This window comes from Misgurnus anguillicaudatus, chromosome 10 (assembly GCF_027580225.2).
Source record: "Misgurnus anguillicaudatus chromosome 10, ASM2758022v2, whole genome shotgun sequence".
In the NCBI taxonomy this organism is placed as follows: Eukaryota; Metazoa; Chordata; class Actinopteri; order Cypriniformes; family Cobitidae; genus Misgurnus; species Misgurnus anguillicaudatus.
The window spans coordinates 34,770,331-34,784,569 of NC_073346.2; the positions used below are offsets into that span (position 1 = coordinate 34,770,331).

Consider the following 14,239-nt stretch of genomic DNA (forward strand, 5'->3'; position numbering starts at 1 on the left):
TTCAATTATTCTATAAAATGTCTTGTAAGACTATAGACTACAAGACAAGATACAGCTTGTTGCCATGGTGACTAATTTACCTGAGGTCCATCTCTGAGATTGTCTTCTGGGCCACGCCCTCTTCAGGCTCCTCCTCCTCAGCATCTTCCCTGTCTACACTATCTTTTCGTCTTCTCCCTTTTCCTGCCCTTCGCCCATCTCCCTTTCCCCCTCTCTCCTCCTCTAACCTTCCCACTTCCTGCTCCTCCTGTAAAGCCTCCCCAACAAACTCCTCCCCCTCCCTGGAGAGGCTCCGCCCCTGCATTGCTTTGCTGTGGGCGTGGCCAGTAGAAGCAGAGAAGCAAGCAGCATGCAGAACAGAAATCAAGCAAAAGAAAAATATGCGTCAACACTATCTAAATGTGCAGGAACGCAAAAAAGGAATGAAGCACAACAAAATAATGCAATGCAAACAATACAAACAACTAATGCCAGACAGTATGCACATAAAACAGGACATAAACATGTACTTTAAATACTGTAGCACTAAGGATAACAACCAGCAATGATTTGAAAGGTTTGGCTCTGAATTCACTTTAATGGGACCAAAAAATGAATTCACTCCAAATCCAGGTAATGATGAGAATGATAGAAAGTATTTGTGTTTTTTAGGCCATGTCCACTCTGCAGATAGAAAAGTTGTCACCTATATTGTGTGTTTTTAATCCCATTATGTACACACAATGTTTGGTTATTTAGGAGACTGACAACTGCATTCTTAAAAAATATAGTCACATAAATTATAAATTAATTAAATTCACTATAACTACACTGTAAAATTTGGATAAAAAATACTTTAACTGGTAATACCAAAAAAAATGATGTTTTTTCAACTTAAATTTTCTAACTTTAAGCAACAAATTTTAAGTTGAAAAAGCTTTATTTTAAATTTTTAGGTGTTACCAATTAAAGTCATTTTCACATTTTTTTTCACCTTCATTTTTTCCACTTAAAGTAAGAACATTTTATAAAAAAAAAATATTTAACTCTTTCCCTGCCAGCGTTTTTATTTTAAGTTGCCAGCCAGCACCTTCCAGAGAAAGTTTAATGCCTTCCAGAAATGTTTTTCTTTAAATATATAAACATACAATAAATCAAATGAAAGAAAAGACCCTCGGCTTAAAAAATAAAGAAAAGTTTTGTCCTATCTTAATTTGTTCTCTTTTTATCAGCTCTCAAATATGGGTAGGTTTCTTAAAAAATACAAAATTATGAGCAAAAAGCTGAGATAATTGAATTTTTGTTAGAGATTTTCACTTTTGTTAGAGATCAGATTCAGAACGGTGATCAAAACATATACAGAGTATTTACTGTTTGGCCTAATGCTGCGTTTACACCAACCGCGGTAGAGGTGTGAAGCGCGAGTGATTTCAATGTTAAGTCAATGTAAAGACGCGTTGACGCGCGTCTTGAGGTCCCGCGGCGTGGATGAGGCGTTTGGCGTGGCGCGGAAGATGCGTTTCCGCCTCATTCACGCTTTAATTGAGCGTTGTGCGCGGTACTCGTGAATGGTGCTTTTTGTGCATTTTGTGTTTGACGCAAATTGCCAGCTGACGCCCGAGTTGAAAAATGTAAACTTTGGCAGAATTTCGTGCTGCGTTAACCAATCAGGAGCCTGCTTGCTGCTGTGGATGCAGCCCCGCCCGGAGTCACTCATTCAACCTGAAGAAACGCTTGATATTGTTTGTGAGCAGTCACCAGGAGCTATACGACACAAGTTCTTATTTCTTTGACATTGGCAGGGAAGATTTTTCTCTTAATTGACGAGTTAAGTGTTACCAATTGAAGCAATTTTATTAAAACATTTTAATACATTTTTTTGGGCCATTTTGCATTTATTGGATGCAGTGTATAGGAGAGGACACGAAAGTACAGGGTGGAGAGAGGGGTATGGGATCGACAAAAGATCTCGAGCAGGGAATGGAACTCGGGTCGCCGAAAGTGCGTCTGCACCGTATGTCAGAGCACTGCAACGCTTTTATAATCCTTTCCACACTACGCAATTTTTACAGTCATGAGTGGTAGCTAATAAAATCCCTTTTCAATTGCAAGAAGAGGAAGATGAAAGCTAAAATGTTTCTTTGGTCAGTAAATTCGTTTAAAATGAAAACTAACTTCAATTGTTTCCATTAAAATGCAGTTAAAAATCGAAAATTGCCTCTACTTTTCATTATCTTTCAGCATGTTGGAGTATCACTGCAGGAGTGACTTCATACAGACTCAAAGTCACTCTTGCAAATAAATGCAGTTGTCTCCTCCAAAACTCTACAGAGCGCAGATGGCCTAACAGGACCTCTCGCAGCAGACAGGTCCTGGATTAACTTTGATCCATATGTTCATCCATTACTGATTAAAAAGAAAAGAGGCCGTCTCACCTGATCTTTCGGCTTCCCCGCGGCCGTTCTGATTGGACAGAGATGTAGCTCATGCCGCTGAATCGAGATGCGCTACTGGTTCTCGACACAGCGGACACGTCGCTAACATCACTGTCCGAAGATTTGGCCGAGAGGTTTTCTCCTCGCTGAGGGTCCCTGCCTGAACGCTGTAAAACAAACAAGACACACGTCTGTTAGACAAACATATCAAGCATTTTATATGCAAAATATAGCGTGGACTAAATGCATGCAAGTATATTCTGTGTGAGTTATTCCATATGTAAGATGTGTACTCAAGTCTTTTTATAATTCTTACCAGCATAGTTTTACTTGCCCATAACAATGACAAACACACCAGTTTCATTGGCTTTTAATAGAACCATGCAGAACTGATGGACTGGGTGATATGATGCCTCTCATACCACACGCTTAATAGAAAGGAGAGTGATTTAACCATATATGGTGTTGAACTTCATCTCTGACAATAAATTAGGAGAGTAGTTCACCACACATTGGCCAGTGTACTCTATGCTGTGTACTCCAAAAAATACCCACCGTTGGGTCAAAAAGGGACAAACCCAGCCGTTAGTTAAATTAACCCACACTCTTAGAAAAGGGTTCAAAAGTTTACACTATAGGCGGTATATTTTCAAAAAGTACACATTTCTACCTAAAGGGTGCATATTGGTACCTCAAAGGTACACACTGATACTTTAGAGGTGCATACTGGCAGGCCTGGATCAACACAGAGGCTGTTTACACTTGGCATTAACATGCATTTTCGTCAATCGGATCACAAGTGGACAATGTTAATGCCAGGTGTAAACAATGTTCAAAACGTTTTGAGCTCGTCCACTTTCGACCAGTTTCAACCACATTCAGAGGTAGTCGAAAACACTTTCGATCGGATTGCTTTTGTAGTGTAAACGCACATGTGGTTGAATGTGTTCGAACAGCCACAGGAGACCGCCTTCTCCTTGCCCATTTATCTAATCAGAGGTACTGAGCACAATGTTTAACATCTTTTCTGACTTCTGGCGCAAATACACGGTGTACAGCGCTATTTTTTGCCTTTCATTGATAAAACTAAAGCGGCTGATCTCCGCCTAGTTTCATTTTGGAAGCGTGTGAAAGTTGTGCAATCCTATTTCATCAATTGCGCTGAAAATTTAGAGAAAGCTCTAACATATACATGTACAAAACACCATGCAGCATGTTTTCCAACATGATATTAGTTCGCGTCCATAAACTCGTCATTACTCCCGCTCAGTGTTGGGGAAAGTTACTTTTAAAAGTAATGCATTACAATATTAAGCTACTCCCTCAAAAAGTAACTACTTGCGTTACTTAGTTACTTTTCTTGGAAAGTAATGCTTACGTTACTTTTAAGTTACTTTTGCGTTACTTTTTCTTACTTGGCTGAGGCTTGATCTCTTTCAGGCCTTGCAGGTGTTTTTTATGATCGCAAAATGTCAAGCTCTGGCCTGCCATCTCCGTTTCTGACTCGAACTGTTCCCGCTCAGACACACATAGTGCGTAATTTTATGTTAATATGTTCAGTTTAATTCAGTACATTATTTTATTTTTAGATTGAATTAATTAAATTGAAAAGTAACTCGCATTACTTTTTTTAAAAAGTAACTAAAATATTAATGTGTATATTTATAAAATAATGCGTTACTTTACTCGTTACTTAAGAAAAGTAATATTATTACTAGGGCCGGGACTCGATTAAAAAAATGTATCTAATTAATTAGAGGCTTTGTAATTAATTAATTGAAATTAATCACATTTTAATCACATATAAATATTTGACCTGAGAACATTGAGAAGTTATTTTTTCACATGGATTTTTAGTATACAATGAATAATGACTGAATACATAAGCTTAAGCAACAAAATATTGTTTATTTTTGTTCAGCCAAGTCGTTGTACTCGGAGTCGGGCTAACGTCCACGCTAGCTGCTATATGTTTTGCATTGAGATGATACTTGAGGCTCGATGTGCTGCGGTGATATGTGAATTCCTTGTTGCATAGCTTACACACAACAATGCTCTTATCGATGCTTCCATCCGTTCTTTTTTATAAAATAATTCCCACCCACGGGGCCAACCAAAGCAATCTCATCAGCTTCTTCGTTCATGTTCACTGTGGTTTGTTGTTGTCTGAAGTCATGAACGCTAGTTGGTGCTCCAGTATAATCAGTCCACCGAAACTCATCCAATGAGAAATGTTCCGCGGTGCAAAAATAAGTGTGATTAAAATGCGTTAAAAAAGATTTTTTGTGTAATTATTTCATCTTAATTAACGCGTTAAAGTCCCGGCCCTAATTATTACGTAATGCACGTTACTTGTAATGCGTTACCCCCAACACTGCTCCCGCTCGCATTTAAATGACAGCAGAGAGACTCACCGCCTCACTTTACTCAGGACAGAAACGATCAAAAGTGGACAAAAGAGACGGATTTAAATACCAGGGGTAAACGTGATGTGTCTCTCTCGTCCACCTGTGATCCGATCGACGAAAAAATGTGTTGACCTTATCTGGGCTGCGTAGACCCATAGATTCAACTAAGCGCATGGTTACATTAAACATTTGATGCGTCATGCAAACGAGCAGCTAAAACGGGTTCCCGCACATGCCGAGTACTTGTAAAAAAAATTTGGTCGCAGTCTGGAGCCCTTGGTGCCCCCCTATTGCCTGGTGCCCAAGGGCACTTGCCCAATCCCGTCTATGGATAATCTGGCCCAGCAAACTGGTACCAGTGACGTCCCAGTTACAACTTTTGTACCTTTTTTCTATGAGTGCAGAAAATGTTGATACTGTATTTGGCCCAACAATGGTTTAAAACAACCCAGCAACCCAGCATTGTGGATTAAAACAACGCTGCTTTAATTACAACTAAAATCTCCTTATCATGGCTCTATTTTATTGTTTGTAGAAACAGGGGTGGCCCTCATTTTAGGTCATTTTCTTTACTGGCCTCCTCAAAGTCCGAACCTCAACCCCACTGAGCAATAAAATGCAATTGTACATTCATAACATTACTGATTATGTACAGTGAGGAAAATAATTATTTAAACATCCTGCTATTTTGCAAGTTCTCCCACTTAGAAATCATGGAGGGGTCTGAAATTGTCATCGTAGGTGCATGTCCACTGTGAGAGACTTAAACAGGTTCATCTAATTTAGGATAATAAATGGAGTGAAGGTGGACATTTTAAAGGTAGACTAACAGGTTCATCTAATGACCCTAAATGTTAAAATCATTAATCACGAACATCAGCATTTTCACAATGTAGTAGCTAAATTAAAAGACAATCACTTGCCTTTGATTGATAATCCTGTTCGAGTCTGGAGTCTGAACCGGTTCCTTGTTTATATTTGTTCATCTTCAGCTTCATCTCCCGCGTTCGCTCTTCGACATCCAAAGCACCTACAGAGCACAGAAGATGACAGTAAGATGCATGTTTGAAGGCCTGGTGTCAAGTCTAGTATGGACCTGTTCACTAAATAAAACATGAGAATTATGTGAAATGGTCTACGGTAGAGGTCTTCAACAAAACAACTCATGGGGTCAACTAAGATGAAGCAATGAAACAAACAAGAAGCATGTGAGAGACATGATCAGCAAATGTTTCTTGGGGGAGATTAAAATGTTAGCATTGTCTGAACATGAGACAGAACCAAATGATCATTAAAAATATATATTAAAGGAGATGCAGTGTAAAATCCTTCGCACATACTGTACATTACCATTAATGATCAACCCAAAAGAAATGACAAGAATCAAATCCATAATCAAACTATATAGAAAGGCTTCGATAAAGGACAGTCAGAAGATTACATTTTATTTCTTTTTTGTTTGTACATTTTTATATGCATAGTAATATTATTAATGGATTAACGTTCAACGTTCAACATTCACTCCGGTCAAACATTTGCTTGTGATGCAAATATATGCCATGAACAACATTATTATTATTTTTTAACCACAGAAATGTTCTTGTGTGTTTTTAAGCACATAAGCCGCTACAAGACACGTCTGGTTATGAGCAAGCTACAATTTTAATTGGTCTTTACAGATCAATCACAGAATTCGCCTGTACAGCAAACAACATCTGTCTTTGGCAAAGCAGGTGGCGTAAAATGTCAATAGCAATTGTGTTGTTAAGTAATTAACACGTCCCACAAATTACCCAATGATTAGTGTTCTTACAGGCATTACATTCGTTTCATTTAATTGCAGTGCTACGGTAATGCTTTTTCATTTACAGTCAGTATGTGTGTTCGCTGGGTTCAAAGATATAAACTTTTTCTCTGCTACGCAATGCTCTACCACTGAGCTAGCGTTGTATATCCAATCTCTCCACTTTACAAATGTCACAAAGTTGGATCAAAAACTCTTCACTGAGCTATACAAGAACACTTGATTTAAAGGACACCTATTATGGCCTTTTTACAAGATGTAATATAAGTCTCAGGTGTGCCCAGAATGTGTCTGTGAAGTTTCAGCTCAAAATACCCCACAGATCATTTAATATAGCGTGTCCAAAATGCTCCTATTTGGGTGGGAACAAAAAAGCGCTGTTTAATGTCTGTACCTTTAAATGCAAATAAGCTACAGCTCCTTTCTTCCTTACAAACAGACAATGAGTGCTTTCAGTTCAAATAGATCTGATTAATACAGTCTGAGACAATAGTATCTAGTGGGCAGAGTACAAATCGCTGAGGTTGGAAACTATGGTAATGTAGGACTGTAAGTGGGCGGGACTTTATCAATGTGACATCACATTGATAAGAGAATCAAAACGGCATGTCTCATGAGACTGCTTTGATTTAATGGGGAATAAAAAACAAGGATTTTTCCTCTTAGGGTGGTTGTGTTCACACACTGCCAACACACATTATGTCCAAACACTTTGTAAAATTGTTTTTATAATAGGTGCCCTTTAAAGTGAACATTCAAGGTGAAATAAACAATCAGCAAATAATCACAGGTGTAATTATGCTTCCCGATGCTTCACATAATAAATACATAGCACACAGTACTGTAGAGAGCCTTGTACCTTTGTTGTTTTTTTGCTTTATATAAAGTAATGTTTAATTTCAGAGCTGGCTGCTTTTGCTCCTGACATATAACATCTATGGAGAATATGAATGGCTGTGATAACTCCTTAGCAAAGGCCACTGTTTTAAGTGTGTTTTGGAAATGAGGACAAGAGGAGGAGTTATCACACAGGATTATAGCTGGTGAGGTGTCTGACCTCATAGATGAATCTAACACCTACAACCATCGCAACTGAGATGTGAGATGAATAAAACACTTGTAAAATGAGGACAGGAGGATGTGATGGAGAGCAGCCAGTGAAGAAAAGCTTTCAAGCACAATCCAGCATTTTCCAACACTTCAAAAATGTGATTCAGTCGGATTTAAATGCGTCCAAACTGATTTTCGTCAGGGTCATATTTCAAACCAAAATTGAAGGGAAATAAGAAAGATTGATCTTTAATAAAAACAACAAAACCTTGTTAGTGAAAATTAAGCACATTTTCATAAAATTATTTAAATTTACTGTAATAAATACATTTCTTACTTTTTTTATTTTGGTTGAAATATGACTGTGACATGTTCTTTGTGAGATTGGTCTAGTCCACACATACACAGGTATTTTTATAAACTGCCTCCTTTGTTAAAAAAAATCTCTGAAGCGCTGTCAATGGCATGCCAAACCAACTGATGGTGATATAACCGTAATCATAAAGCCATGTTGACCAATCAGAAGTTTCTCCTCACCATGTCACAGGTCAAAAACTCCGGTTTCACTGGCTACACGACAACGCTGCAACTGGAGTTTCTAAAAATTTTCACCCTTGCATGAGTTTTTAAAATAACTTTGGTTTCAGTTACCTGATACTGCGTTTGGACAAACGACCAAACTGCATAGAAACAGGTATGGTTTTAAAAATACCCACGTACGTTGGACAGGGCCTTAACCTGACAATATTTGCTTAGGAGCACACTGCAGGGCGCCCTGCTGGAAAATAAAGCATGTATGATTATTGACTGGTCTATATGAACCATTAACCTGCTTTTGAGCTGGTTGGAGCAGCAATAAACCAGCAAGCATGTTCCAAAAACCAGCTTGACTATTTGACTTAAAGGAAAAGTTCACTCTTAAAAATAAAGGTGCTTAAAAGGTTCTTCCCCGCCATTGATGAGTTAACTCGTCAATTAAGAGAAATTAGATCCCTGCCAATGCAGAGTTTTTCCGGCAATCCATGTTTCCACTATTATCTACCAGATGGCACTCTTCAGTGTTGGGAAAAGTTACTTTTAAAAGTAATGCATTACAATATTAAGTTACTCCCCCAAAAAGTAACTAATTGCGTTACTTAGTTACTTTTCATGGAAAGTAATGGATGTAATGGAAGTTACTTATGGAAGTAACACTTGCGTTACTTTCAGTTACTTTTAAGTTACTTTCAGTTACTTTTAAGTTACTTTCGCGTTACTTTTTCTTACCTGGCTGAGGCTTGATCTCTTTCAGGTCTTGCAGGTGATTTTAATGACTGAGAAGTTCTGCATTCAGAAATTGCATATTTCATCACAAAAATGTCAAGCTCTGGCCTGCCATCTCCATTTCTGACTGAAACTGTTCCCGCTCAGATCCGCACGCATAGAGTGCGTAAATCTACGTGCACTACGTTCAGTTTAAATCAGTAAAAAAAAATTTTTAATCAAATTAATTAAACTGAAAACTAAAAATATTAATGTGTACATTTAAAAAGTAATGCGTTACTTTACTCGTTACATCAGAAAAGTAATATTATTACGTAATGCACGTTACTTGTAATGCTTTACCCCCAACACTGGTGCTCTTACCCAACTTATAAAACCGCAAAGCAACCCCTTAGGTCATACAGCTCAAACTACGTGTATGTTTTGATCATCGCTCTGAATCTGATCTCTATCAAAAGTTCTTCACAAAAACGCAATTATCTCAGGTTTTTGCTCAAAATTTGGTATTTTTAAAGAAACCTACCCATCCTTGAGAGGTGATAAAAAGAGAACAATAAAGGTAGGATGAAAGTTTTGTTTAAAATCAGAGAATCTGTTCTTTCATATAATATATTATATTGTCGCTGCCCGATGAAACTCACGTATGTCCAAAACGGTTACTTTTCAGGAAGTGACAAAAAAACATCGTATTTCAAAAGCAGTTGAATGTAGCGTTGTCATACTTGGTACGGCATCTTTACATGTAACCATATTCTTGCCAGTGTAATGATATAATCCACATTTGACCAATATTGAGTTTAAATGGACATACGTGCACTTTTTACAGTAACGGTGGTCGATACGCGTTCTTCAGATCATTAATTAGAATGGCCAAGTCGCATTTTATATTGACAGATGAATGCGCTCAGTTTATTAAATAAATAGCCTACGTCTTAGTTTATTAAACACGCTTAGTTTATTTAATATTAATTATACATTTATTTAATGTCTCTTTTAAACTATGAAGGGACAAAGAATCAATACACTGACATGGTAATGCTAGACAGATACTTTGTTTGCACAGTCCTACCGTAATTTTGTCACTCGTAGACGTACGTCTGGCGTCGGGGGGAAACGTTAACCTTGATGAAGGAAAGTCATTGTCTTACAAGACTATGTTTATTCAGCTATCCATAGCTGAGCTTCGATGAAACTTCACGAGATCGGCGAGATGCTTTCACCGGGCGGGAGATACGCAGCGTGATTAACACCTTTGACACCAAATGGATATACGTGAAAATCAGATGACATGATTTCACAACTTTTCATTGGCCATTTAGATATGTGAGGCATACTGTATACGGAAATGAACCTGGACATTCAATCCGTCGAAAAATCTGCAAAATGGACATACGTGGTTTTCATCGGACAACGACAATATGTTTATATTTGTAAAGAAGAAGGAATTAAACTTTTGTGAAAATCATAAAAATGCTGCCACTGGCTGGCAACTTTTAAGAGTTATTTAAAACCATTTAGTCAAAAGTTCTTACAAGATACATATCTTTCATACCTTTATCCACTACAAAGAACCATTCCTGAAACTAAAAGGTTTTTTCAGATGTTAACCTTTCAGCCAAAAATGGTTCTCCTATGGCATCGTAAAGCACCTCAATTTTTAACAGTGCTCACCCTAAACTGAAGTTTTGTTTCCTTTTGTGAATAAAAAAGTTTAGCAGATTATTCAGAATGCTATTTTCTAGAAAACGAACAATGTTGAGTGGCTGCAAACATAACAAAATAACTGTCCTTTTAAGCTCCAACAATCAGTTTTTTCCAGCAGGGCGAAAAATCTTGAGCGGATATGAAGCGGGCGACAGACAAGAGGAAGCAGAGAAAAGCGAAGCAGAAGAAAGGACAGACCTGAGTTTGTCCGACCGGGGGAGTCCGTGTCTTCTGAGAGGGAGGGGTTCGGGGTGGAAGGGTCATGGACAAACACAGAGGAGAGGGGTGTGAAAGGAGGTGTGCAGAGGGAGGAAAGGGACAGTCAGGGGCAACCAGGGCAAAAACACAAAGGGAAGGAGTACAACACAACAATAACACAACACAAACATACAACAACACGACACAAAACCACAAACAGAGGTTTCAAGTTGCATGAAACAGAGAGGAAAGACCACTGCGGCGAAGCTGGCATGGCATTAGAAAAATTAAGGTCATTGGTTTAAATCCCAGTCAATTGATGAACTGTGAATTATGAAAGCAATAAATTAACGCGTCCCACGACGTTTCAACATAAATGAGAAAAAATAATAACATTTTCCCTGAACATAGTTCAGATGAAAGACAAGTCACGTAGTCAGTCCTGCTAAAAGACAAATCCTGAAACATTAGAAAAAAAGTTAGTAGAGCATGCTACTAAGAAAAGATTTGAAGAAAAGATTTGAAGAAATGAGGAGAATCTCCACAAACCCTGCGGAGAAACAACCTGCTAAATAAGAAGACAAACAATAGCAGATTTCAACAGAATAGGTATCCTTTTACAGTCCTATTTTGTTTATTTATTGATCTATTTACACCAATCTAGCATCTATGTTCACGGCAAGAACTGGTAAACACACACACGTTAATCTATTCACAAGTTGGGGAAGGACACTTTGGCATCTCCAATTCACCTACAGTAACCTGCATATCTTTGGACTGTGAGAGGAAAACAGGGTACCCGGATGAAACCAATGCCACTGTGCCGACCTTTAAAATCCCAATTCACCATGCAAAGACCACTATACTATAACAAAGCCATTTATAGGTTGATTTACCAAAAACTGAAGAGCCAGTTATATTGCCTCAACCAGTGATCCCAAAACTTATGATCTTGTGTACCCAGAATTAATCCTATATATCAAATGCAACAAACAGCTATCAATGCATGATTCAAGTTAGAATGGCCACCGGTCTGTAGTTAAAATTGTTACATACATTTTGTTAACCTCTCTAACCTACTAGTAAGTTGTTAAAGGGTCTGATAAGTCAACCGTACTAAATTTACACTGTTTAAAGATAACAGAAGTTTACTGCCGTTTGCCACTAATTGGACTTCATCCTCCTCCGCATATTTACATTTTTATCAGCATCTTCACAGAAAACACAATCTGCTGATGATGCTGTTTATTTCTCCCGCGTAACAATGAGCCGTGCTTTAACCAGCCACAGCATTAATCACACACCGCCACTATGCCCATGAACTTGTGTACCCAAGCACATTTCTAATGCATTAATCACCCAAAATCAAAATGCCACTCCATACGGACGAATGCATGATGGTACGCTAATTAACTCGGCTGGATACAGACTATACACACACACAGAGAGAGAGAGAGAGAGAAAGATACTTAACTCGGAGTCAGTGATTATAAGCATCTCACTGTCGTCTCATTTGATTTTGACTCAGTAACAGTCAGTCAGATCAATGACAGAGGGGTGATGGGTTTGAAACATTCATCTGCGGCACTATTTACCACACGCAGAGGCAGCGCTGTCATTTCCTTCAGCTTTCGAGCTGAGGATGTGTGTTAAAGTCTTACTAGTTTTTATACGTGAATAAATTCAATGTGAACACGAAACGACAAGTGATACAAACGGAGCAGGTCTATGTGGAAATTGTTGGATATGTTGAAAAGAATTTTTTTTTTCAAATAAACATTAAGAATAGCACATGAAGACTATGGCTGCATTTCTTCACCGTAATATAGCTAATAAATAAACTGCATTTATGAACAGCCTCTCTTATAATAAGGGGTCGTGCACATCAAAACTTTTAAACGCGCCTGTAGGACACCGAATGCCAGCTGTTTTTTCAGCCGAGTGACAGCTTTCATCAGCCGAGCGCTTTGGTAGCTGTGATACTTCAGCTGTGAGCCAGTTGGTTGTTGTGATACTTGTCCCGCCCCTTCTCCACTGTGATTGGACGGGCATGTGAGAACTGATATTGACGAGGGGAGCTTTTCACGCAAAGTTGAATCTCTTTCTTTTCTGCCTTATTTGAAAAACGCTGAGCTTCCAATTGAAAACAAGCACCGACACATTAACACATGTAACTCCAGTAGCTACCTTGCCAGAAAAAATTGTCAAAAATGGTTCAAAGCTGTCACTGGGGCAGCACCCTTCAAAAAATTCATAAATGTAAAATAAAATATGTACCATTTAGGTACAGGTGTTTATGCATTTGGTACCAGTATGTACCATTGAGATACTAATATGCACTATTTGGTATTATTATGCACCTTTTAGGTACCAATATGAATTCTTGGTACTAATAGACCTTTTGCGAGTCGACGTCACAGTTTACGTTTATAATTTATTTAGAAAGATTAAAGATTTGAATGAGTTCATAATATCAATAATAATACCATTTATTAAAGTTTTCATATTTTTTTCGTTTTCTATTACTTCTTTTTACCTTCTATCTTAGCCTATGTCTTCTTCCTGTTTGTTCTAAATTATGGTGTTTACTAATAAATATATAAACATAGCACACACGATGTAAAGTGTTAATAATGTATAAACAGGCCTATACAATTTAATTTGTATGTAAACATAATAGTTTTAGAACAAACACGTAGGGTAAAAATATAAGGAAGAAATTGAATACAGGAAATGATGAAATATTTAATAAATGATATTATACAGAATACATGATAGTATTGCTCTTATAAGTACTTCAGCGATTCATACTGTAAAAACAATTGATTTACCAATAAAGAACAATACATATACATTACATACACATATCAGTAGCCAAGCCATTTAAACTTTTAATTTATTTAAAAAATAAACGTTACTTGGTGAAAACGTTATAAGAAACATAACACTTAAAGGTGCAGTGTGTAATTTTTAGAAGGATCTCTTGAAAGAAATGCTAAATAATATACAAAACTTTATTATCAGGGGTGTATAAAGACCTTTCATAATGAACTGTTATGTGTTTATTACCTTAGAAAGAGACCTTTTTATCTACATACAAAGAGGGTCCCCTTACATGGAAGTCGCCATTTTGTGCCGCCATTTTTCTACAGAAGTCCTTAACTGACTTTTTTTTACTAATTTGTCTCCGACGATGACATGTCTGTCCGGTGGCAGCTTCTCTATGTGTTTCAAAAGCAAGGGATGAGCAGTGGACTAAGCCCTTGGTTGCAATTCGCAACCTCACCACTAGATGCCGCTAAAATTTACACACTGCACCTTTAAGAGAAATATAGGGGAAACAGACTTCTACAGAACACCGGATCCATAAAAATCACAGTTTAACGCTTAAACACTTC

At 37.7% G+C, this 14,239-nt stretch overlaps 1 protein-coding gene across 32 annotated transcripts in view; it reads right to left on the minus strand.

Annotated features, from left to right (window-relative positions):
• rims2a (regulating synaptic membrane exocytosis 2a) overlaps positions 1-14,239 on the minus strand; it is a 200,943-nt gene that overhangs the window by 53,316 nt on the left and 133,388 nt on the right. For 15 of the 32 annotated variants that reach the window (XM_073872440.1, XM_073872436.1, XM_073872438.1 and 12 more), the window contains 3 exons: positions 5,746-5,852; positions 2,415-2,581; positions 81-311 (listed from right to left, as the gene is read on the minus strand). In XM_073872440.1, coding sequence (XP_073728541.1) covers positions 81-311; positions 2,415-2,581; positions 5,746-5,852 — 505 coding nt within the window. Of the gene's footprint in view, positions 1-80; positions 312-2,414; positions 2,582-5,745; positions 5,853-10,841; positions 10,875-14,239 lie in introns of all 32 variants that reach the window. The other 17 variants (XM_073872449.1, XM_073872459.1, XM_073872453.1 and 14 more) reach the window with 4 other exon arrangements.